Source organism: Tachypleus tridentatus, chromosome 2 (assembly GCF_004210375.1).
Source record: "Tachypleus tridentatus isolate NWPU-2018 chromosome 2, ASM421037v1, whole genome shotgun sequence".
Taxonomy (NCBI): Eukaryota; Metazoa; Arthropoda; class Merostomata; order Xiphosura; family Limulidae; genus Tachypleus; species Tachypleus tridentatus.
In genome coordinates, this window is record NC_134826.1 from 18052418 (window position 1) to 18079823 (window position 27406).

Below are 27406 nucleotides of genomic sequence, written 5' to 3' on the forward strand. Positions count from 1 at the left end.
TGTAAACATACTAAATACATTATTGAAATTTAAAAGGTTTACACGTGATTGTATAAGGTAAGAAACTAGAAATTTATTATTATTATTTATTATTTATTTGCGCGTATTTGAAGTTTGACAGCTTCCTGCCTTACATTCTTGAAGTTTAAAAGGTTTACAAGTTTTGAAGTTCGTACAGTTTCATCTATCATAGGAATATAAGAACTTACCTTTCTATGTTGCTAAGCATAAATTTACACAATGGGCTTTCTTTGCACTGCCCACCTTGGATATAGAAACCCGAATTTTAGCGTTATAAGCCTTTAGACTTATCGCTGAGGGGCTTAAAAATAGGTAGACTTGTGAATTTTCAACCTTGTAGTTTGTAAATATGAAATATTTTTAAAACCAAGTAAATCTTACAAATGTTTATCTAAGTTCTAGTTTGATATTTATAAATATAGCTAAAGCTCAAACAATTTACTTTTTATTGGTATGTTGTACAATGTAAATATTTTAAAAGCAGTTAATTCATTATCAGTGATGTCGAGAAAACCCACTTGTAGAGAAATATATATTTAAAAACAGCTCGTTTTTACATATATAGTTAATTCATTAGTCTACAGAACTGTATTTACAGTTTAAAGTCCTTTAGTAAACATTCAAGAATAGGCAGTTTCTTACAACTGTTCACATTTATATATATTCGAAACTATTAGCGGTTTAAAAAGGTTTTATTAAAGACTTGTAAAAAACCTCTCTCTGCAGCTTCTAATATATAAATTGTAACTTATAAAGTAACGGATTTATATTTAAATATTTATTATACATGAAACTCTCACACTGAAAAACAGTATCTGTAATAAAGCCCTGTTAAAAAAACAAAACGCAAACTGTTTTTCAATTTATACAGTAGTATGTAAATAACGACCATACAAACATCTAAATTCAAATATATCCACAGATATGATAGAGTGAAAACTACACGAATGAGGATTTGAGAAGCATCTAACTGTTGTTATGGTGACGGGGCAACCGTAACTAGGCAGCGTAAAAACTCGCATAAAATCTCCAGCTTCAACTATAAGCTGACCTTAGCACCCGCACCCTGGACGGAAGTTATGTAAATTTATGATTAATAATAGATTATTTTAGGACATGAAAAGTTCTCTTATGTGTAATTGTAAAAAACGCAAAAACTGCAAATCACAAAATGTGAAACCTTAAATCTGTATATATCTTCCAGCACACCTAACAAAACTTCATGCCAAATTTGGAGAAGATCCGTCCACAGGGGTGAAGTAGTGGTAAACCTTGAAAGATGCAGAATAAAAATATGCGTATATCCTCGCACTGTCCTAATAAACCTCCATATCAATTTTGGTGAAGATCCGTTTGCACCCTGCGAAGCATTTACAATAGGCAACACAGTGATATCTGTATAAGTACAACCTTATAACATACTATAAACCAAAGGAGTGAAAACATCTGTAAATAATTTCACTTAAATAGAAATACTAAAGCTTTGCAATTTAACTTTTTAAGAACAAAGGCTTACTAATATATCTATAGCTTTAAACTTACTAATACATCTCTAGCTGTGAACTTACTAATATATCTCTAGCTTTGAACTTACTAATGTATCTCTAGCTTTGAACTTACTAATATATCTCTAGCTTTAAACTTACTAATATATCTCTAGCTTTGAACTTACTAATATATCTCTAGCTTTGAACTTACTAATATATCTCTAGCTTTGAACTTGAGCAGGTATTTCACACTCTAACTCATAGGCTGTAGAAGTAACTTTAAAATGGTCTATTATCCTTTAAATATTTAAAACCTAAACGTTTATACTGAGAGCCAGAAAAGTCTTAGATGTTATAGTCATTCCAAAGTTGTTGTTGTTGTTTTCTTGATCTAAGCAGTGATATAAGTGATGATAGGATTTAAAAACCTCACGGAAATATTAGCTTAAATTACATCATAATTAGTTACTTACGATTTCAGTACATTTAATGGCACAAATTTGATACAATAATAACAAGCTCCAGTAAGCTCTAATTGCTATGATGGTGTAACATATATTTCACTTCCGTTACACGATAGTTATGTCTAAAAATTAAAATTATAACTGTTAAATAATTCATTGCTAAAGTTTTACTTTTTTCTCTTTTGTTCAAAATGGTTTTAAACTGCTTACATAACCGGTCCTTGTAAAATCGAACAAGGTAAATCTATTTTAAGAGAATCTTCTCTCGGAATGGTAGCTACGTAAACACGTGTTTTATATCACGTTTTGTTTTTTTCAAAATGGCCAGGTGGAATCCAATCATAATAATTAAGGCTTAGTATAACGGTTGAGTCTAAAATATGATAGCTTAAACTGCTTAAAATGACTGCTTTATTAAGGAGGTGACGTAAATATATTTCACACCAGCAAACTCGTGGTGTTTTCCTAAGGATACAATAGCTCCTACTAGAGCCAACCGAAGTAGGAGACACGTGCACTCATACTCAGCGTTGACGTCATTAATTTAGCTTGAATTTCAATAGTGGTAAAACACTTGAGCACTTCATACCCGTAGCTGCAAATATCCGAATCATATACGACGAGCTTGTCATGAACAGGTAATAAATGATATATAAATTCTTTAAAAGTCATGGTTAATTACTCATATCTGTGGCAAGTGTGTTTTGTGTAACATTACCTTCGTTTCGATGTAGAAATGTGTTGAAGGTATTTCGCATTTTACCTTGTCAATTTAAAAAATAAATGAAGTCCTTATTTAAATTTGCTGCATACTTGTGAGGGTTTTTTTTATATCCTACTATGAAACCCTAAGTTTTAATATAAAAAACCAAAATCTTTAACCCAGTTTAGATACAATATTTTTTTGTTCTGCCGGGAATTGTTGTCACAGCGGTTTATACAATTTAAAAGGTCTTAAAATAACCGTAAAGAACGCAATCTACTGCTTGCATCAAAATACATGACATATAATCTTTTATTACGTGTTTATTGCATTATCAATTTGTTTTATGGTTAGTTAAGTAGTGTCGCATACTCGAACAAGACTTGCGCAGTAAGTCTTGTTGGTTTTCTGTCGTAAAATAGTCCGTGTCAAAGATGGCGGTCGTCATTATAATGGGTTTTTTTTTTCCAACCCTCTTGTCAATCTAAAGTCGCAGCACGCTTTGCTTAATCACTACAGTAATTCATTAGCCAATCAAAAGTTGTTTTTTCATGTGTCAAAAAGCAATTAGTTACGGTTAATTATTACAATATAATTTTGAACAGTATTAGTAACGTTTAAATACTTCATGGATTTGGAAGAGGTGTTGGAAACGTGTCTCAACTGTGAATCTATATGTTCGTAACTCTCTTCTTCTTGATGTAAAAAACGAAAACGCGTTCCGCACTTTGGGGTTACGCTATAAGAAGAATAATTGTTCGGTCTAGCAAAAGCAACTCAAGATTTGTCTCAAACGACTCTAAACTTACTGCCTTCTTTTTGATGTATTAGTTCAAAGCTGGGTATTGGTTCTGCCTATATAATCCTTGTGCGGTATAAGGCACTTACATAGAATAGAAAAAAGATATTCAGTCAAAATTAAAACAGCCAAACTTCGGGTTTTAGACACAAATAATCAAATCAGTTTATAAATACAGCTTTCTTTAAAAATAAAGCCATAATTACTATTGTATAATTATATAAAATTTATCAATGGATAACATGTTGTTAACTATTAAGCATCAAACAATACCCTAATAGGATGGCTCTAAGTCCTATTAGGTTAATGTTTAACACCTTATTTTTACGGAAACTGTAATGGTATAAAATAATGTATATATCAGATAATTATGGGGGAGGGGTGTGCCAGATTCTGCGCTAGAGAAGACTTCTTCATCACCGAGACTAAAACTTTCGTCCAGTCTAAACAAATAGGGCGAACAAAATATTAAACTTTAATACAATGCACGTCTCTTATGACGTTTTCATAATGGCTTAAAACATTCACAATATAAGATTCATGCACTGCGTCTGTGTTTCTTTCAAATATCGTATAAGTTAACATTGTCATTAATAAGACATCCGATATCTTATTACCAATGTTTCTTCATTAAATGATTTATCATATGTAAGCAAATCTTCGATTCTGTGTTTACTTTTTTTTTTTTTGACACAAAATAACTCTTAGTAATATTAGATAATTCTCAGCACAAGGAACTTTATGTAGTTAACTCTCACTGAATATCTCTTTATAGGAATATTTGTTTTAGTTTTGTTTGTTTGAATTTCGTGCAAAGCTACACGAGGGCTCTCTGCGCTAGCCGCCCATAATTTAGCAGCGTAAGACTAGAGGGAAGGCAGCTAGCCATCACCACCCACCGCCAACTCTTGGGCTACCCTTTCACCAACGAATAGTGGTGATTGACCGTAACATTATAACGCCCCCACGGCTGAAAGGGCGAGCTTGTTTGGTGCGACGGGGATTCAAACCCGCGACCCTCAGAGTACGAGTCAAATACCTTAACCCACCTGGCCATGCCGGACCTTGTAGGAATATACGAAGTGTGTGTGTTTTCTTACAGCAAAGCTTTAGGAATATACGAAGTGTGTGTGTTTTCTTACAGCAAAGCTTTAGGAATATAAGAAGTGTGTGTGTTTTCTTACAGCAAAGCTTTAGGAATATAAGAAGTGTGTGTGTTTTCTTACAGCAAAGCTTTAGGAATATAAGAAGTGTGTGTGTTTTTTTACAGCAAAGCTTTAGGAATAGAAGTGTGTGTGTTTTTACAGCAAAGCTTTAGGAATATAAGAAGTGTGTGTGTGTTTTTTTTACAGCAAAGCTTTAGGAATATAAGAAGTGTGTGTGTGTTTTTACAGCAAAGCTTTAGGAATATAAGAAGTGTGTGTGTTTTTTACAGCAAAGTTTTAGGAATATAAGAAGTGTGTGTGTTTTTTTACAGCAAAGCTTTAGGAATATAAGAAGTGTGTGTGTTTTTTACAGCAAAGTTTTAGGAATATAAGAAGTGTGTGTGTGTTTTTTTACAGCAAAGCTTTAGGAATATAAGAAGTGTGTGTGTGTTTTCTTACAGCAAAGCTTTAGGAATATAAGAAGTGTGTGTGTTTTCTTACAGCAAAGCTTTAGGAATATAAGAAGTGTGTGTGTTTTCTTACAGCAAAGCTTTAGGAATATAAGTGTGTGTGTTTTCTTACAGCAAAGCTTTAGGAATATAAGAAGTGTGTGTGTTTTCTTACAGCAAAGCTTTAGGAATATAAGTGTGTGTGTTTTTCTTACAGCAAAGCCACATTAGGCTATCTGTCGAGCCCGTCGAGGGGAATTGAACCCCTGATTTTAGCGTTGTAAATCCGTAGACCTACCGCTGTACTAACGGGGGGCAATATAAGAAGTAATTATATGTTTAGTGAATAATATTATTGTAAGAAATAATGTTTTTCGTAATAAGTATTTTTATTTTTATTAATAATCATTTTTGTGCGAAATTAATTGTTAGGAAGCATTGTCTTACACAAAGATGATACTTACATTTATGTTGTTCTAGTTTTTTGTAAGAAAAAGATGTTTTTTTATGATTGGGAATATTTATACTTTCCATTTTTTAAATCTGTTTTTAGATTTCGTAAAATATTTATCTCTTGCATTAATTAAACAATGCTTTGTATGAATTGTCGTTAAATAAATAGAAAATATTTTCTTCCCTAGTGCTTTGAATTATTTTCTTTTTAAATAATCCAAATAATTTATGAAGATAAACTTATTATTTATTAATTATATTTTACGAAAACCTAACTCATCTGTAGGTTTAGAGTTAGCTCTTTTTAGTTGTGTTCGGTAGTTCAAAAAACATAGTTTTAGTTAGTTTTGCCTTGTACTAATAAAAATAGAAACGTTTTACAGGTTATTACTGTCAATAGTAAAACGAGTTTTGTTTGGCCCACAGTAAGACTTCAACAAATATTCCACTATCCATAATATTAAATGTTAAAATAAACATTAAAATAAGAGTAAGATATGTTGTCTTATACGTTTTATATATATGTATGTGCTTTATCAAAGTAGATATTATTACACTAGAATATTATCGGTCTTGCTTCACAAGTTCCTACTGAAGTCGTTATTTTACAATTGTTATTATATAATTATTTAAATTAAATTACACATTCCTGTGTATTTATGAGAGTAAAGTTTGACTTAAGGTTACATGGGAAACTCCTTGCAGTGTTTTAAATTAAATTACACATTCCTGTGTATTTATGAGAGTAAAGTTTGACTTAAGGTTACATGGGAAACTTCTTGCAGTGTTTTAAAATCACTGAAGTTGTTGTATTTTCTCTACGAAACAACACTCCTTTGCAACTTTTCAGCTGCGCGTGGTTGTTGGTCTTTGTAGAACGAATAGTTCACCAGATGTCGCTTCAGCATGGCTGTGCGTGTTGGTGAAAATGTTTTCTTTTGCATCCGTCGATCTGAAGCGCAAGTAGGGCTGGTGTAGTTGTAAATCAGATTTCGTTAAAACATGCCTCAATTACTTTGGTAGTTGAATGTTAAAGATGGCGAGAAAAAAAAAAGTGGCCTTGTTCATGTGATGTGTGACACGCATTATGTGATAAGCTACAGTTTACTGATGGAAATCAGAATTTACATGAACACGTTATGTACACAGCCGGTAGAGCGTAACGCAGCGTTTGCTAGGAGAGAAATCACTAATTTAAGCTCTGTTTATTAAGGATTACACGGTTTACTTGCACGTACGTGTCCTTCTTTGACAAACAAAAACGCAAACAGTCTTTTATTAAAGCAACATTCTTTGTGTTTGTGCGTGTTTTCTTGTAGCAAAACCACAGCAGGCTATCCGCTGTGTTAACCGATGGGAATCGAACCCCCGATTTTAGCATTGTAAATCTGTAAACTTAACGTTCTCCCAGTGGGGTACAGTATCACTCTATCACTGGAAATATATTTAGATGTCATATATTGGTTGTTGTATTTTAAAATTATTTTGTTAGACTGTGTATTAATCGGATTATTTACGAGTACAGACCAGGTAGCGTCATTTATTCGTGAAACCTGGGTTTCTGGGACATACTGTTCAGTATTCACAAAATTTGAGCGCATAATTGTTGACACCCCTAGCGAATCTTTCTTTGTGTTAAAACAAAACAAAATAGTTACGACAAAAAAGGTATTTACTTCATTAAAAAAAAAAAACCGAAGTTGTCTTTTACAGAAAGAAAAAAAAAATCCTCCAGCGATGATAATCTATTCTGAGCGGAAGCGACGAGTCATTGGCTGACGAAGGCCCTGGGGCCTGCGATTGGCGTGCCATGTTTACGCGGTTCCAGAAGCTGGTGTGCAGTGGTCATTACGAGGAGAAGCCATATACGAGGTGTAAAGCTAGTCTTTTGAAGTTTTGTTAGAAATATGATATAAAATGAGTTCAAATTTTATGGACAGCGTCCTTGGGGGCAAGTACTCAGCTGATACCGGGGTAGCAGGGTCGTCAGCTTTGGCCAGCTATGGCCACACACAACACAGAATGTACCCTTACGTTTCCCTGTCCCCACAGTCCTCGGTGCCAGTAAATGGAAATTTATATTACACATCCAATGCTGATATTGCTAAATCATGTCGTTATTCGAACGCCCAGAACAATCCCATGGATACAGCCGTTGCAGGTTACCCCTTCAACTTACAAAACTGTGCGGCTGCAGCCGCAGCTGTGGCTGTTTCAGGGGGGGCCGCAGCGGCTTCAACAATGATGGCTCCGACTCAGTTCTTCCCGCACCCCGCAAACCATAACCTCGCCTCACCCTTATCATCGTGTTCTCAACTCGGTATGCGACCCGATCCGATTCCAGATATCCATCGCTATCCTTGGATGTCGCTAGCTGGTAAGCATACCTTTTCAGTACTTCTTGAAACGCATAGAAAATGTATTCACTATACATTTCTGCTCTATTCCAACAATCAACTCGACATTTTGTCTAATATCTTAGACAAAATGGCTTCCATTAGGCTTAGCCGTTTTCTGTGATTTCACGTGTAATATAAAAACGCATTAGGTGAGTGTGTGTGTGGCTATTAACTTTTGAAGAAATTCTCTAATTTCTGGAATTAAGTAAACACGATTTTGTATGTTAGTTAAAAATATATAATTTCCACCATTTTTAAGCGTACTCACGTTTAATCGAATAAAACCATAAAACAGTGGTTATAATTCTGTATAGTTAATAAGAGTTCAGTTTTATATAAAGTAGAAAATTAATTTTCGTAAATATTTGAGTTTTAGTTGCTGGTAAGTCTAGCAAACGTTATAATAATCCAGTATTTAATTTGTTGCTTCTGTTTTACTCAAATTAAATATGCGATACGAAGTGCTTTTTTCTCTCCAGTTATCGAAATACAATATAACCATTAACAGTTAGGCTACTAATAACTTGTCGTACACTGCCTACTTACCTTACATCACAACTAATACTACTGTAGCCTACATCATAACTAATTCTTAACTTTCGTATTTCTGAGGAGTAAATTTGAACTAATTTTAACCGTCTGAAATACTTCGCATTCAGATAACGTAAATATTGTGCACGATTTTAAAACAATGCTCTGGAAAAACAGAGTTTTGATTCGTAACTCACTGGAAGCACTATTTTCAACTTTTTGTTGTTGTTGTTAATCAGCTAGCACGAAAATACTATCTTAGAGACACGCAGTACTATTTTAACTACGAAGGGGTTCAACTTTTGAATGTGCCTTACCGTGAATTGGGTTATAAATATATATATAAACTCGTGGCATGCTCTTACTAAATAACGCAGCACATATCTACCTGGCACTCATCCGAAAGTTTACTGGTTAAAAACGATAATTTTGTTATATTAAGACTGAAATGTTAACACTAATGCATTTGCACATTTTATATCACAAAAAGTTCTGGTACAAAAAAGTTAAGAAACGCATTTCATCATTGCAAAACGTGATTTCTTTAAAAAGTTGGAACATGTTTTAGTATTTTATAGAATAGTAAATTACATATCTTCAAACTAAGTTTTATAAAAAATATGACTCTATATGTTTCATTACAGAAAGTAATAAAATATTTTTATGGAACTATAGAACACAATTTTACACACCGTATTTATGAATGTGATATGAAAGTCAGCGGCTACGAAAATCCTTGGATGGCGTTATGTTACAAAAGATTATGGAACGAAAATTATGACCGAATATTATAGAATATTATATTATATTATATTATAGAATATGATGAATATGCTTTACCACGAAAAGTTGAAAGAAACGTAATTTATTATAAGCATAATAAAGTATAATTTATTGTAGAATATGATTTGACATTGAGCATTATGCATATTTTACGACACAACTTTCAATTAAAGGCATAATACATAAAGGGGTAGTTACACAATAAAGTTAATTAGTAACAAAAGAATTGTGATATTTCAATGGATTATATCTACAATTACCAAAACGTATACTAGTGTATATCATACGTATCATACTGTATATATATCATTTCTGAATTTAATCTATTTTCCCTATGATATATCCGCATAAAATGTGTAATAAAACAAGTATGACAGAATAAAACAGTAAACGTTTTACTATTGAAAGACTCAAACCAATAAATGTGAGATCGACCTTATAATAATTAAATCAAAGGTATGGAAATGGGAAATTGGAAATCATAAGTTCATTCTGTAATTTCCTATGACTACAAAAATATAGATACTGTTATATAGAAGCTGACAAACTACTTAGTTAGAAAAAGTTATTTGTTATTGAAGTTAATTATGAGAAATATATATATACATAAGTTTGCAGAGTAAATTTAATAATTCCAGTTTATTTCTCACAGTATAATTAATTGTGTTATACTGACGAAAATGTCAAGGAAATTATTTTAAAAAAAAGTCGTGTGTTCATGTTTTAAACGAAGATTAACCTCGTTTGACTTTCGTCGTACCTGGATTATATTATGGTAAAAATATAGAGAATAGGCTTGCTGTTATTTGATCTATTCGTGAAATGAACAGTTTTAGATTTCTTATTTTACTTACAGTAAATACAAGTTTCCTTTATCTAAGTGATAACACAAAAACCCTTTTCGTGACATTTCTGCATATATATATATATTGATTCACAATTATATACTGAGTTTTATATAATATAAATACAGTCATATTTCTATTTAGTCACAAAAATATTTTCGCCCAATATGCATAAACACCAGAACATATGAGTGCTTTAATATGTTTTTGCGTACAGTTTATTACGAATCACAAAACACTAATTTCTGTATTTAAGACTCCCACAAGCAATATGCTGGGAAACATGATTAAAAAAAGAAACATTTGGTTTTTTCTACATGAAAAAATAAATAAATGCCTATGATTTCATTTTTTAATAGCGAAGGAAGATAGAAGAAGCCACTGTACTGACACCAACAAGGAAGAGAGATTTATATGAGCTACTTGGATAGTTTCATAATGTAATTTCCAATGTGATACATCTCACAAGAGATATTTCAAAATCTCAGTTAAAAGGGATAAGCAATCGTGGAACGTCGTTTTATATGGATCTGTATTTCTTTTGTTTACACTGTTTATTTTCCTAAGTATTGATATTCTTTTTCATTAGATTTAACAATATATTCCACCATCTAGAGTGCGCTTCTTTCACTGAGACAAACATTATGAATTTCGCAGATATTGAAGTTAAAGTGGTGACTTATGTTTCAGTTGGTTAATCGCGAACTGTTTGAGTGAAATTAATGAAACTTAACATGCGTAAACATGTTCCAGAAATCTATATTCATATTTATTGTTAGGATAGCTTCAGTAGGAATGTTCAATGTAACGGTCTTTCTCGTTAACAATGCAATACATACTTGTTTGTTTGTTTGTAATTTCGCACAAAGCTACTCGAGGACTATCTGTGCTAGCCGTTTCTAATTTAGCAGTGTAAGACTAGAGGGAAGGCAGCTAATAATAACCACCCACCGTCAACTTTTGAACTACTCTTTTACCAATGAATAGTGGGATTGACCGTCACATTATAATGCCCCCACGGCTAAAAGGGCGAGCATGTTTGGTGCGATCGGGATTCGAACCCGCGACCCTCGGATTACAAACGCCTTAAACAACCTAGCCATGCCGGGCCGACAATATACACTTAATAGATTGTTTGTTGTTGTTTGTTTAAATAACAATATAATATAACTTTATATAACACAGCACATAAGAAAATACGTTTTTGTTCATATATAGGAAAACGTTTCGCTTGAATCTCCCGGCTGCTTTAATAAGATATATTGTTTTGCCTTTAGGACTGTGGAAATGTTTACAACGAAAAATAGTGTTTTCTTCTTGTTGGATGTGGGAAATAGACAAACTAATGTAACTACATGTTACTCATAGAACACATTGTTAAATTATTATTACCTTACATTACACAACCATGTATTCCCTTACTGAACTATTGTAAGAATAACTTACGTACACGACCATCACCAGCTAATGGTGATTCACCATCCATTCTTGGCAATCAGATATTATTTATATAATATACATCTAATTAATGCACCTGTTTATTTCACATACAGCAGCTGTTGATCATGAGTATGTTATATCAATTCTACAGTTCTATTTTACTGCAATATAAAAAACGCTGATCCAACAAACAAGCCCCCTAGTGGCAGAGGACAAGTCATAGGCTAAAAGTCGTATTTCGATACCCAAGGTGTGAGAAACGTAGTGACGGTCCACTGTATAGCTTTGTACTTTAGGAAAAGCTAACTACACACACACACTATGTATTTTTGACGATATTAACAATAAATTGGTTATTCCTTTTAATAAGTTATTTCACATTAATGAATGATAGTTTAACTCTCAACTGAAATACGTATACATGTCAAACACACTTTTAACATTACTTTATCAAAAATTCTATAACATCGACAGGCAGATACGTTCACAAGACTCATGTGACAAACCTTTTTGGCAAGTAGTTCTTCGGTTTGTTTGTTTTCCAATTTCTCGCAAAGCTACTCGAGGGCTATCTGCGCTAGCCGTCCCTAATTTAGCAGTGTAAGACTAGATGAAAGGAAGCTAGTCATCACTCCCCACAGCCAACTCTTGGGCTACTCGTTTACCAACGAATAGTCGGATTGATCACAACATTACAACGCCCATGTGAAAGACCGAGTTTGTTTGGTGTGACAGTGATTCGAACCCGCGAATTACGAGTCGAGCACCCTAACCCCCTGGCCATGCCGGTCCTTGTTCTTAGCCTAATATCAGTTAGTCTTTTCTTGTTTTTCTTTACAAAGTAACACGTGTTGTACCAAACTTATGAGCTTGGACACATTTCAATTACAGTTATTGTCCCAAGTTATACCGGTAAGAAATACTTTAGAGGTTTTCTCACTGTAGAATGCCTGAAATAAATAACCATTATGTAGCAAATATATCCGTTTTTTTTATCTTCCAGTACTCTTAGATCTCGGAGCACTTCAGAGTAATTTATGAAATACATTTCTCCTTCTTCTATTAAAAGTTGTTTTTTTTCTCAGGGCGAGAATCGTGCTGAGTCAACCATGTTACAAAATATTGATTTTCCTTCTTTGCACCAAGGATATAAGAATTTCACTGTGTGCAGCTAAGGTAATACGGGAAGTTATTTGTAATTAAAGTTTACTACCACGAGTAATGATTGTATCACATTAATTCACTCAAAGCAGAACGTTTCATATTGTTGAATAGACAAAACTTATTGCTAGTTTGAAGCTTAAGCCACACGAATAGGAATTTCATATAAACACCTGAATTAAAGTTTCAAAGATCATTCCTGTTAGGATGTTAACATGACAACTTGTAATTCAGTACTGTTAGGATGTTAACATGACAACTTCTGATTCAATATTGTTAAAATATGAACATGACAACTCCTAATTCAGTAATGTTAGAATGTGAGCATGAAAACTTCTGATTCAGTATTGTTAGAATGTTAACATGAGAACTTGTAATTCAGTACTGTTAGGATGTTAACATGACAACTTCTGATTCAATATTGTTAAAATATGAACATGACAACTCCTAATTCAGTAATGTTAGAATGTGAGCATGAAAACTTCTGATTCAGTATTGTTAGAATGTTAACATCACAACTTGTAATTCAGTACTGTTAAGATGTTAACATGACAACTTCTGATTCAATATTGTTAAAATATGAACATGACAACACCTAATTCAGTACTGTTAGAGTGTTAGTATGACAACTTCTGATTCAGTATTGTTAGTGTTGCAAGTAACAACTACTGTCGTAAATGTTTCAAGATTTGAGCATGTATTTGAACTCAGAGCTCAAACTAACCAGTCTGTTTTAGTGGAACTTGTCTCAGCATTGTTTAAATTTGTCTCATGAGGACACACACTGAAGTGTCACCAATGTTTTAGTATATCTATTGAGTGCACATATGGAATTTTCACCATTGTTTTAGTTTTTCTTTTGAGGGTATATATGGAAGATCCAGTCGACTCTAACAGTGGAATTCCAAAACATGGGCGAGTAAACGGCCTCGGGAACTTTAAAGCATTACTGGGACATGGGTGAGCAAAGGGGCCTCTGTATTTCAAGGTATTTCATTGGGAGCACACCATGAATGCGAACTACGACGTTATTTATGTAAAGGTGGCCTCATGAAATGTTGCCTCTTTTGCACTCATTCTGACGTAGACACGACCTTGAAATGTAGTGAACACGGGAATTGTGCGAGATTTTTCTTGGCTCGTGAGGGTCTTGCGAACGAACAATGGAGGCATAAATAAACATTAGCGAAAAAAGTAAACCGGATTACTAATCATTTCTATCCATAGTCCATTATTATCTTCAAATATGAACCGGATTACTAACTATTTCTATCCATAATCCATTATTATCTTCAAATATGAACCGGATTACTAACTATTTTTATCCATAGTCCATTATTATCTTCAAATATGAACCGGATTACTAACCATTTTTATCCATAATCCATTATTATCTTCAAATGTGAACCGGATTACTAACTATTTCTATCCATAATCCATTATTATCTTCAAATATGAACCGGATTACTAACCATTTTTATCCATAGTCCATTATTATCTTCAAATATGAACCGGATTACTAACAATTTTTATCCATAATCCACTATTATCTTCAAATGTGAACCGGATTACTAACAATTTTTATCCATAATCCACTATTGTCTTCAAATGTGACCCGGATTACTAATCATTTCTATCCATAATCCACTATTATCTTCAAATGTAAATTAGATTACTAGTAATTTCTATCCATAATCCATTATTATCTTCAAATGTAAACCGGATTAATAATAATTTCTATCCATACTCCATTATTATCTTCAAAAGTAAACCGAATTACTAATCATTTTTATCCATAATTCATTATTATCTTCAAATGTGAACCGGATTACTAATCATTTCTATCCATACTCCATTATTATTTTCAAATGTAAACCGAATTACTAATCATTTTTATCCATAATTCATTATTATCTTCAAATGTGAACCGGATTACTAATCATTTCTATCCATACTCCATTATTATTTTCAAATGTATACCGGATTACTAATAGTTATTATCTCATACTCTAATACCATCTTCAAATGTAAACCGGATTATATGTGTCAAATTTTGGTTGTGATGTGTCAAATATTTCATACCAGAGCAGGATCGCCCATTCTTAAATGACGCGCGAAACACCGAAAGAAAGAAACAGTTGTTATTTGATTGGATATAGAAATTAAACAATCCTGTATTTATAAACATTATCACATTTGTCCAGAATGCTCCAGTTATCATTGCAAAAGGTACAAACCGAGGGGATAAAAAGAAATATGCTTTTGGCAGCGAACTTACTTTAATAATCTGAAGGTCGTGAGTTCGAATCGCGACTCTCAGACCAAATATACTCGCTCTTTCAGCCGTGGGAGCGTTATATAGTACGGTCAATCCAATTATTCGTTGGCAAAAGAGTAGCTCAGAAGTTCGTGGTGGATGGTGATGACTAGCTGCCTTCCTTTTTGTCTTACACTGCAATATTAGAGACAAATAGCCCTCATGTAGCTTTGCGCGAAATTCAAAACACAAACAAACTTACTTTAAAATCCAATTGATGAATTTAAACTGTGCTGAAGAAATATTGGGTTAAATCGTAAAAGTTAGGAGTTGGTTTGTTTTGAATTTCGCGCAAAGCTACTCGAGGGCTATCTAGCTCTCCCTAATTTAGCAGTGTAAGGCTGGAGGGAAGACAGCTAGTCATCACCGCCCACCGCCAACTCTTCGGCGACTCTTTTGCCAACGAATAGAGGTATTGACTGTCACATTATAACAACCCCACGGCTGAAAGGGCGAGCATGTTTGATGTGACGGGGATTCGAACCCGCGACCCTCACATTGCGGGCCGAACGCCATAACCACCCAGCCATGCTGGGCCGTTAGGAGTCTAAAGTATTTAAATCCTACAATCGCAATCGGCTATGGTAAGAAGGAAGTATTGTAAACTGAAAGGGTTGTCGGTCTATCTGTAAAATGGTAAAGTAGGTAATTATATTTAATAATGCAGGTGTCTCTAGAGTACTAAAGAAACAAGTCGCACGCGAATTTAACAGTCACTTCCAGCGCTACGAAAAACAGCAGTTTAAATCACTACTGAAAATTTAATTATATTAACCTTTGTTTAGCGAAATATTTCACGTTTTACCTTTATAAAGGTAACTCTGACGTTATAAGATAAAAACTGAAAAGGAAAGAAGACTTAGAACAAGCCGCGAACTGATATATTTCCTTATTTTGTTTTAGGACATACCGTTTCTAACAAAACTCTTTCTTACTTCCATTTATAATAGCTTGTTTTTCTTTTACTGGCAATGTTTGTTTTTTGTTTTTTTGAAATTTCGCGCAAAGCTACACAAGGGCTATCTGCGCTAGCCGTCCCTAATTTAGCAGTGTAAGATTAGAGGGAAAGCAGCGAGTCATCACCACCCACCGCCAACTCGTGAGCTGCTCTTTTACCACCGAATAGTAGGATTGACCGACACATTATAACGCCCCTACGACTGAAAGGGCGAGCATGTTTGATGCGACGGGGATTCGAACCCGTGATCCTCGTATTACGATTCGAGTTCCTAAACCCACCTGGTCATGCTGGGCCACAATATTCAGTGAATAAATACAATATATATATATATATTTGTGAGTCTCACTAGTGAGAACGTGATATGAGTGAAAACGATAGAACAAATAAAAAAAAACGAAACGAGCTCTAAAGACCCAACTAGATCATGAAAGATTAGTTGGAAATTCAGTTAATCTTTATTTCCTACAGGAGTTTGCAAGCACAAAAAATAAATAATACATAAAGCGCAAAAGATTCAACCATTTGATCAGCTAAAGCTCAGTGTAATCGTATTTCCAGAACTCGAACTTTCTTCAATGTGAGGAACATCGCTTGACAACTGGCAAATAAAATCTTCTAAAAGGCCTAGCGCTAGCAATGAAATAAATTGATTTCAACGTAACTTAATTTTTTTCTTTTTTCTCCGGCCTAGCGTGTCCTGGCGGCTGGGGCCTTCGACTCGCAATCAGCGGGTCGCCGCTTCGAGTCCCCGTCACACCGAGGATGTTCAACCTTTCAGACGTGGAGGCGTTATTATATAACGGTCAATTCCACAAATGAGTAACGCAAGCGTTGGCGATGGGAGGTGTTGACTTACTGCCTTGCCTTTAGTATATCTTCTAGATTAGAAACTATTAGCGCTGATAACCGTTGTGTAGCTTCACGTGTAATTCAATACGAACCGCTATTAGTGCATTAGTATTTCTGTAAGATAGAACTGTTGGTTTCAGGTCTAGTCCTTCCGTAAGTAAAATCTATAGTTTAAGTTTCAGTCCTTCCGTAAGTAAAAACTATAGCTTAAGGTTTAGTCCGCCAGTGATAAAAAACCTTGGTTTTAGGTTCAGCCCTTCCTTGAGAAATAACTTTCGTTTGAAATTTTTATTGACCGCAGAAGCTCGTGAACTAGACGTATGCTATAGTTGAAATCTTTTGCGCATGTGGGTTTGCGCGATATTCAAAATAAACCAATTGTCTTCCTTGCAAGTAAGACCTGTCTTTATCTTAACAGCGAATTACATTTAACTTAATAAAATCGTATAATAAATGGCCAATTAAATCAAGTGGTAAATTATTGTATTTAATCAGCACTTCACTCTTTACAGCCATTAAAGATATGAAATGGCATTTTTTTAAGCCTGTTCTATGGCCAACCAGCCAAGATGGTCAGTTTCGTTGTATTCAACGAATAGTTTGATGCGAAATAATTACGAAACAAAAAAGAGACGAGATAACTGAATAGTAAATTCCAAATTAAAATATCTTAAGTTCAGTTTGATAAACCATTAAAAACGCTTTATTTATTAATTAGATCTAGATTAATTAGCATATGTCTGTGTTTCGTGGCCCGGCCAAGCGTGTTAAAGCGTTCCACTCGTAATCCGAGGGTCGCGGGTTCGACGGTCAATCCCACTATTCGTTGGTAAAAGAGTAGCCCAAGAGTTGGCGGTGGGTGGTGATTACTAGCTACCTTCCTTCTAGTCTTACACTGCTAAATTATGGATGGCTAGCGCAGACAGCCATCGTGTAGCTTTGCGAGATATTCAAAACAAACAAACTGTGTTTCGTTCTAGCGCAAAAATAAATAATGGGGAATCACTGTGTTGTAAACCCCTAAACTTACAGCCGAACCCCTTGGGGGGACATTAAGGTGAGAGGATGCATAATGTAGCTAACATAAAAAAAACAAAAACAATTAGCGTACGTCTTGTGTGTGTTGCTACTTTTACGATTTATTTGTTGGTTGAATTTCGCGCAAAGCTATTCGAGAGCCATCTGTTTTTTGGAAACAATGGCATGCATTTTGTTATAAAATTTTATTATTTTTAACATTTACGAGAAGTGTTTTCTGAACAGTAACCATTATCTAAAGATATTTCTCTGCTTTAGCAAAGCAGTTTGAGTCATTGAGGTTGTAATAATGGCTTTTAAGATGGAGTTTACTTCCAACCAGGCTAACACATTTATCACACAAAAACAAACAGATCTTCATTGATTCTAAAGTTATAACCGCTGGAGAAGATAAATCGCAACCAGCAAAAACACTATATAACATGCTAAGCCTTAGGTAAGTTTTACTTCCACATCACCGTTGATTAGACCTACGCAGGAATTTTGGACAACGTTATTTCCTCTTAATGCACAACAATTCGATGTAGTAATCACGACTGGGGGTAGGAAAGTTTGTGAATAATTACAGTACAAACAACATGTACGTGTACTGAGTTTGCTTAAATGAGGTTAAGGCTTGAACACTACATATTCAAGTAGTTGATTTAGTGTTAACGTTCTCAGCACAAGGAAATTTCAGGGGTGTCAGTACACAGAAACTAGATAACACATATAACGGTGGTTATTGCAGCGTCTCATGGTTGTGGTTGTTTTGTCACGAAAGAGTAATTAGATATTAGTTTGTTAAGGTATAATATTTCACGTGAGGATAATTCCATATCCTCTTTTTATTTTGATTAAGCAAACGTCTAAGACTGACGATGAAAATAAACATGATGTTAGAAAAACACGTCGGTTCAAAAACAGTATAACCCGAGCGCCTTCGAAAGGTGCAAATGAAAATAAACTCACGTTTACCAATGTATCAGTTTCATCGAGTACGCACTATTTTCGGTCGAGAAAAATCACTTAAAAACTCAGCAAGTTTGAAAATAAAATAAAAAGAAACAAGGAAATAATAGTGCCATAAAAACGATTCTTTATTGTTTGTTTCTATTGGCAAAAGCGAGGTCAGAGGTTGTAAAATAAAAATACGTGTATCGAAAGTATATTAGATATTCTAAGCGTTTTCCTATTGAATTACTTATAGTAAATAAATTTGCTGAAAGCTGATCCGAGTGTAGAGTTCCCACGATCGTTCTGTTTCTATGGAAACTGTTGGGACTCTCGAACATGAACATTCTTCTCATGGTCTTATCGATTTAGACTCTCGAACATGAACATTCTTCTCATGGTCTTATCGATTCAGACTCTCGAACATGAACATTCTTCTCATGGTCTTATCGATTCAAACTCTCGAACATGAACATTCTTCTCATGGTCTTATCGATTCAGACTCTCGAACATGAACATTCTACTCATAGTCTTATCGATTTAGACTCTCGAACATGAACATTCTTCTCATGGTCTTATCGATTCAGACTCTCGAACATGAACATTCTTCTCATGGTCTTATCGATTCAGACTCTCGAACATGAACATTCTTCTCATGATCTTATCGATTCAAACTCTCGAACATGAACATTCTTCTCATGGTCTTATCGATTCAGACTCTCGAACATGAACATTCTTCTCATGGTCTTATCGATTCAGACTCTCGAACATGAACATTCTTCTCATGGTCTTATCGATTCAGACTCTCGAACATGAACATTCTTCTCATGGTCTTATCGATTCAGACTCTCGAACATGAACATTCTTCTCATGGTCTTATCGATTCAGTTGCATTTTCCGATCTCAAATTTTTTTATCATCCCAATAAAATTTGATTCATTTTACTAAACGCTGATGTATTATAAATACCCAAAAAAATTGGATTTGATAATGGAAGAACTTCTCAGTTTTGTATTGAAAAAACACAATTAGATCTGTATGTGTGTTTACCTAATTCTGTCTCTTTCTCTCTCTTTATATATATATATATGAGCCTTTAAATTATACAGAAGGACATATTGGAAAAGATGGCGCCAACATTTACAGCCACTAGTTAATAGCATCTGGTTTATCCTTGTATCTTGATTGTAAACTGTAACTTACATCTCAGTTCCACTAATAACGAGTAAAGTTGTTAAACAAGTAGTGCTGAACATACTGACTGCTGGCTAAACTCTGAATCTCTGGAACCCTGCATGACCAGGTGGTTAGGGCGCTCGACTCGCAACCTGAGGGTCGCATGTTCGAGCCTCTGTCACACCAAACATCCTCGCCCTTTCAGACATGGGATCATTATAATGTGACGGTAAATCTCACTGTTCGTTAGTAAATGAGTAGCCCAAGAGTTGTGGCAGTGGGTGGTGTTGACTAGTTGCCTTCTCTCTAGTTTTACACTGTTAACCGAAGGACGGCTAGTGCAGATAGCTCTCGTGTAACTTTGCGTGAAATTAAAAGAACCAAACAAAATAAAGCTTCTTATACCTTGTACGTACAAGCTATGACCTGAAACTAGTCATGTAAAAATTCTAACGTGCTTAATCTGGTGGCATGGCGGTTAGGTTACTGAACTGGCAAGTCATGGGGTACATATAATGTGACGACCAGTCCCACTATTCGTTGGTAAAAGAGTAGTTCAAGAATCGGCGGTGGGTGGTATTCACAACCCTACTTTTCTCTAGTCAAGCCCTTCAGAATTAGGGACGGGTGGCAGTAATTTTTATGCAAGATTCAACAAACATTTTGTTTCTAAATCTTCTTCAATGGAATGGAAAGTCTTATTGTTCGACAACATTGTTTATAGCGTCACAGTGGTACAAAGAGCAGTAGATGTATATTTGGTAGATATATAGATAAAAAAAGAAAGACATAAATATGTTTCACGATTTGTACATCTGGGTCGAAAAATATTCAAGTGAAAAGTCAACGAGTCCGTACTGCAAAGGTGTTCGTTGGTGTGTAAATAATTTATGTAAAACGTCCAGCTGATACAAAACACCTTGAAATATCCCGCCCTGTTACATGCAGAGGAGGTTATGATGTACACATATTATTTATAGGTGTACGTATCTGTGATACGTCAACCTGCACCAGAAAGTACACCTGTATATGAAGACAAATTTGCTTTAATGGTATCAGAGCTGTACAGACTTTAATATACATAAATACTTACAAGCTAAGTGGAAACACGATCTTAAGAGTAGCTACTTTTAAAGTAACCTTGTTGTCAAAATGCATCTGTGTTAGCCATCGCAAAAGTTGCTTGATTACTTAACAAGTAAGCTGTTTAATTTGTATGTGAACGTATACATGTAGTAAGTGAACGTGGTTTACCTATCTTGAACATACTTCCAACCAGTAAAGCTTTAAGCAGTACTTTAATATAGTAACATATTATACTAAAAATAATATATATACATATATACACAAAATTATTTTTATTGTTTTATATAAGTTGCTTTTTGTGTTCATAGGGACTACAAAACGAAATAAACACGACGCACAATATTTGAAAACAAAAAAAAAACAAAAACAAAACCAATTCACCTATATTTACAAATATTAAAGTGACTAAGTATAATAATAGTATGAAAAGAGAACTAGTCCATACCTTTAAAGATAGCAGTTTGTCATCCTGCTTTCTCCTCGATGTAGGATCATTCACTCACTTAAGAAAAACTGTTGAATTGTCTTCTTATTATTATATGTAAACAAATTAATCTCTCTTCGTTTGTTTGTTTGTTTTTTTGTATAGGTTATTTTCCGATCAACCTTCTAACACAGAATCAAATACCATTACAAGAACAAGACGATGAGCAAGGTCAGCTTTCCTAGAAAATATCCATTGTCATTTAAAAGTGTCATGTGACCTGACTTGTCCAACCACAATCTAGCAGAGAGCATTTTACAACCGCTATTAAAAGATCCTTAAATTATCTGCTTTTGCAACACTCTGTGTTAGTTAGAGTATAAATTGCATCAGAATGTCAAATGAGTGTGAACCTTTTTTTCTTCCTGGCCTTTGATGCTTGCACATCTTTCTAAATCAGTCACAGAGTCACAGGTTGCGTAGGTGATGGAATTTAACGTTGTAGCTTTAAAATTAGGAAGTTTCTGTTTAACAGAGAGCCTACACTGCGAGCTAAATCTAGAAAATTATTTTACTACCTTACAAGAAAAAAAACAACAACAACAAAACGTAGGCTTAGCTAATGCGTCACTGAAAATCAGACAGACGCAATTTCTCTAAGTTTTGATTCCTGGCCTTTGATGCCTGCGCATCTTTCTAAATCAGTCACAGAGTCACAGGTTGCGTAGGTGATGGAATTTAACGTTGTAGCTTTGAAATTAGGAAGTTTCTGTTTAACAGAGAGCCTACACTGCGAGCTAAATCTAGAAAATTATTTTACTACCTTACAAGAAAAAAAACAACAACAACAAAACGTAGGCTTAGCTAATGCGTCACTGAAAATCAGACAGACGCAATTTCTCTAAGTTTTGATTCCTGGCCTTTGATGCCTGCACATCTTTCTAAATCAGTCACAGAGTCACAGGTTGCGTAGGTGATGGAATTTAACGTTGTAGCTTTAAAATTAGGATGTTTCTGTTTAACAAAGAGCCTCCACTGCGAGCTAAATCTAGAAAATTATTTTACTACGTTACAAGAAAAAACAAAACAAAAAAGTAGGCTTAGCTAATGCGTTACTGAAAATCAGACAGACGCAATTTCTCTAAGTTTTGAGCCAGGTGTATTTAGGTTATAGGATCAAAGATAATATCAAGAGAGTCGGTAGGTGTGAACGTGTGGTCACAAAAATAGTCATTCGACTCAAAAATAAAGCTTCGTCAAACTCAGACTTTAAGAGTTAAAAATACCACGTGAGGTTTACCCTCCAATAACAGCGTTACCTAACTAAGACGGAAAATCTTATACAGAGTGACGATGCAAACCGTTGATGACAATTAATTTCTTAATTAAGATAGGAAAACGTTATACACTTTAAATATTCAATAAGGTTATGGTATTCTGTACTCACAACTATAAAATGTGTTTATATTTCAAAGTATTTTCAATCATGGTTTGTGTCATTATGACAAGGTATACTTTGTAATCCTGGTGTGAAAATGTTTCAGTGGTTTCAAATTCACACGCTCGTTTATTCTAGAGATGTCGTTGAATTTACAGAGAGAGAAAATGGCCGATGTGTCTCATCTCTGAACAAAAAATTTTTTTCTTATTGAAAGTGTAAAATTAAACAGGTCTTAATTGTGTTTTGTCCACACTAAGCTTTCAAATAAAATCTCGTAACAACCCTTTAAATAAATATTTATTAATTAAATACAAATTTTATTTGTGTCTATCTAAACTTAATTTACTGTTTTAATAAAATTAGGCGTTGTTGTTTTTCGAGTTCGATCAGTTTCTTATCGATGTTGTCCAGGAACACCGCAGCACACCTACGGAATTACAACGCTACAAACCGGGTTTCGATATTGTGATGGACAGAGCACAGATGGCCCATTGTGTAGCTTTGTGCTCAACTAGAACTAACCAACAAATCCTATCGGTATAGCTACTATAGAAAGCCTGATTTCTCTAGAAAATGACACTTTTAAAACAAAACATCGTAACACGTTCAGTTTTTAGCCTTCTTTCTTTAAGTTTCTCTTATTACGCGAGGAATTAGTTACTCTATTACAGAATTAGTTACTTTATTACAGAATTAGTTACTTTATTACAGTATATTTCGCAGATGTGTTGAAACAAGCATTTTATGAAGACAAAAATTTTAACGTTTGTTTGAAAAATATACAGAGTTACATTAGGAAAAAAAAGAGACATTAATTAAACATTAACAAATGTAGCAAGTTGTGAAAGTGGGATATTATAAAGTTCGAGATGAAAACATGTTTTTAGAAACGGCAAAGTAGCTAATAGGCTGTCGTTTCTCATAAGTCAAGTGAAATCATATGTTACATTAGTGAGAATGTATCATTGTGCCAAAGTCGTTTATTTTATTATAATATGGAATGAAAGACAAGCCAAGAATCTCCGGGCTTGACTTCCTTGAGTAACGTCCCATTGCAGAAAACGTTTTGAATAAAATATATTTGTCAGTAATATCATGACAGTAAGATGTCAGTTGGAATTAATTAATTAATTTTGAGGTGTCTCATCTCGTATACAACGAACAGCAAATCGTTTGTATTTAACAGAAGTCAACGGGTTTATCAGAGAAGTTAAACGTTAATAAAGTGAGAGAACAGGTCATCTATTCGCGACCCAACAAGGATTATTCAATCATACGATACGCTCTTAAAGACTCCTTCTTACCGACATCAAGGTCGGTCTGTTATGGATATTAAAATACAGAACTCGACGTCAGTCGGTTTGATAGCTTACTCACAGTAGCTTGACGGTCGCGACTTGTCATGCAACACGCTAAGATCTCGACAGCCTAAAGAAAGGTGGTTTGCCAGAACAGTTTTATAAAAAACAACAACAAAAGTTGGCGACGCAATTGGTGTTGACGTTTATTTCTCCCATCTGAACTCTTGATGGGTAATTCGATGTTTTTAATATGCCATTAAACACTTAATCTGTTTACAGGCCTGTCGAGCTTTGATAAAAGTGTGGGACGAACATGTGTCTACCAGATTCTGTTAGATGTATTCGCAGCGATAAAGGTCACTTCATAATGCCTGCTTGTCTTCCACAGAAAGTTTCTATCTTGATAGCCTTACCAGTAAACACTTGAATCTTTGTATATGCGTCAGTGCGTGCTCACGAATGACGAATGTGAGATAGTTTTTGCTTCAACGGGTCCTAAGTTTTCGTGGCATGTTTAGCAGCAGCGAAACTACATCGGTGTCTGACTTGATCAAATTTAGGAAAAGTTAGAACGGTATGAATGGTTCTTTTAAAAAAAAATTATTACTTAAACCAGAAATGTTTTACGATTTCAATTCAATCTATTTTCAGGTGTACCATCTTATACCATGTAACTGTAATGTTCTCTGTTCATTTTAACACATAATGACTTTTATTGTTGTTGGGTTTTTTATTTTCACTTAGGTCCAAACGGATGTCCACGTCGTAGAGGCCGTCAGACCTATACCCGCTTTCAGACTCTAGAACTTGAGAAGGAGTTCCATTTCAACCACTACCTGACAAGGCGAAGAAGAATAGAAATCGCACACGCCCTCTGTCTTACGGAACGGCAAATCAAGATCTGGTTCCAGAACCGGAGGATGAAGTTGAAGAAGGAAATTCGGGCTGTCAAGGAAATCAACGAGCAGGCGAGACTGGAGGGAAAATTAAAACAGCGAGACGATGCCCAGAAATCCGAAGACGAGCAGCCACAGAAGAAAAACGAAGACGTGGATAAGAAAGAAGCTAACAAGTCAGATGCATTTCCCCCAACCCAGAGCACCGCCAGACAGAAGTCGGGTACAAATGCCACAAGCTCTTCCCTCGTAAATGGGGATTCGGACTCAGAATTCCCGAGTCCATAGTGCTGTACATTCTACCCAGATCTGAGGGGAAGTGAAAGATTAAAATTCTTTAGATATTCTTGTAAATGCCATATGTTCAATTGTATATTTTTGTTATTAGAAACGCCACAATGATTCTGTGCAAAGGTATTTCCAACAATTGTACAACTCAGTTTCCTGTTTTCGTTTTCTTATCCCCCGTACAAGGGTTTTTTTTGTTTGTTTTTTGTTTTGGTGCAAGCTATCGTATTGTTATCGCAATATTTATCATTAGATTATACGGGAAAAGGAAAGAAACTTGAATCTACACGTCGTTAATTGGGTATGTGTGTGCGTGAGTGTGTGTGCATGTGTGCAAGAGAGAGAGAGGTGGCGCTGTTGCATATGTAAGGGGTGGTTGATGAACAAAATACGTAACTTATGGGGAAAAATATTATTTCAACTAGAAATTTGTTTGAAAGTATCTGATCGTCAGGTACGTGATACACATAATGATATTCTTAGAGTTTTATGGGTTTGTTTTGTTTTTAACCACAAGTGTGTTTGTTTTTAAATAATCCTGTCTGCAGTTAATCGACTGAGACTGGCGTGACGCCATGCTTAAAATCATGAAAATTGAATGTTCTGATGTCGTGTTTTAAATGACCGAAACACGAGAAGAAAAGAAAATTGATTAATGCACACTTATGATCCGAGTTCAGTTTAAAGACGTTTCTGATCAGTATAGCTTCACTTAAGAGATACTTTTGGAAGTAAAAACGTGGCAATAACCTTTCCTAAATTTGAACAGTTGCTTGTTGCTCCGAGAAGAAATCGTATCCGTGGATTATGTTCTTAAGATGTCTGTCTATTGTGTTGTGACAGTCCCTTCGTATAACCTACAGTGTCGTAGATTAGAATAACAATGTCGTGAGTAAATTGTCTGACAAGATATAGAATAATTCTTTCGTATTTTGGAGTTGAATCGTCTGAGATCTCGTATTTCGTAATATCTTTGTGTTTGTAGAATTAGACGCTGAAATTGTCATTGTGTGAAGCAAACCAGATCAGTGTGTAAGTTAAGTAACAACTGATGGGACAAGGTACAGCTGCTTAATTCACTGAAATTGCGTATGAATTATTCCTAAACCCATTATTTTATAAAATGCAGTTGTTAATTGTTAGAAGCAAATGTAATACGTTTGCTCAGACATAGGATACGAATGTTTATCTCGTTTTAAAGGAATCACAAGTGCAAAAAAAAAATCAACCTTTTATTTAATATTTAGGGTTAACTATTTCATTTAATATTGTACATACAAAGCATTATTAACTATTCTATACGAATTGACACACATTCTAAAACTAAGTATCTCTTTTGTTTTTGAAATAACCAGAAACACATAACAATAAATTACGGTTATTACTCATCTTTAGTAATTACTTCTTTGAAAGTTTGTTATTCTAGACTATAATTATATTTAAAGAATTACCTGACTTGTTGTGTTTTCTGGGTCTACAAGTGTCTGTGGTGGTAATTCTGATGTTAATTCTCGTAAGAATTATTAAAAAGAAACTGTTAATCGTCTCTTAGTTTCGTTAGTTTTTGTTTTTTTTTATGAAGTTCAAAGTTTTATCGGATCAAATTAATTTGTCTAATGATTTGTTTGACAAAAGATATTGCCTGAATATCGGTATCCCAACGTTTTCACCGTTCATGCTAAAATGAAGACGTTGGAGATAATTTTCCGATGTTGTTTGTATTAGAACTGTTGCTTTACAGAACTCTAGCAAATTACACTTATTCTAAAATGTTGAGAAAATTATATTTTTTAAAACATCACTCGATTTAATTACCAGTACAGAGGCAGCTAAACTTTGTGACTTTGTTGGTTTTTTTTTGTGTGTGTGTGAACTGTTTATCGTGTTAGAGCTCCTGGAAATCAAAGTCCAGTCAATAAGTTCATGAAATTGGAGGTATTTGGTGTTAATAAAATCCTTGGAGGTAAGAAATGTACTTTTTGTCATTTATTTCGCATCCTTTGCAGTAAGTACACC

The 27406-nt window shown here is 34.5% G+C and overlaps 1 protein-coding gene and 1 long non-coding RNA gene across 3 annotated transcripts in view; one reads left to right on the top strand and one right to left on the bottom strand.

Moving 5' to 3' along the window:
* Positions 1-21686, bottom strand: part of LOC143238957 (uncharacterized) — a 45627-nt gene extending 23941 nt beyond the window's left edge. Inside the window, exon 1 of the long non-coding RNA XR_013020865.1 lies at positions 21486-21686. This is a non-coding gene — a long non-coding RNA (uncharacterized LOC143238957). The remainder of the gene's footprint in view (positions 1-21485) is intronic.
* LOC143238876 (uncharacterized) lies at positions 6713-27361 on the top strand. 2 transcript variants are annotated; one of them, XM_076479486.1, is made up of 3 exons: positions 6713-7898; positions 21630-21695; positions 24951-27361. In XM_076479486.1, exons 1-3 carry the CDS (start codon positions 7439-7441, stop codon positions 25388-25390), a joined length of 966 nt encoding a protein of 321 aa, XP_076335601.1. In that variant the 5' UTR covers positions 6713-7438; the 3' UTR covers positions 25391-27361. The 2 variants fall into 2 exon arrangements, with proteins under 2 accessions (XP_076335601.1, XP_076335612.1); XM_076479497.1 differs by lacking the exon at positions 21630-21695 and having other exon boundaries at positions 7207-7898.
* Positions 27362-27406: the final 45 nt, after the last annotated feature.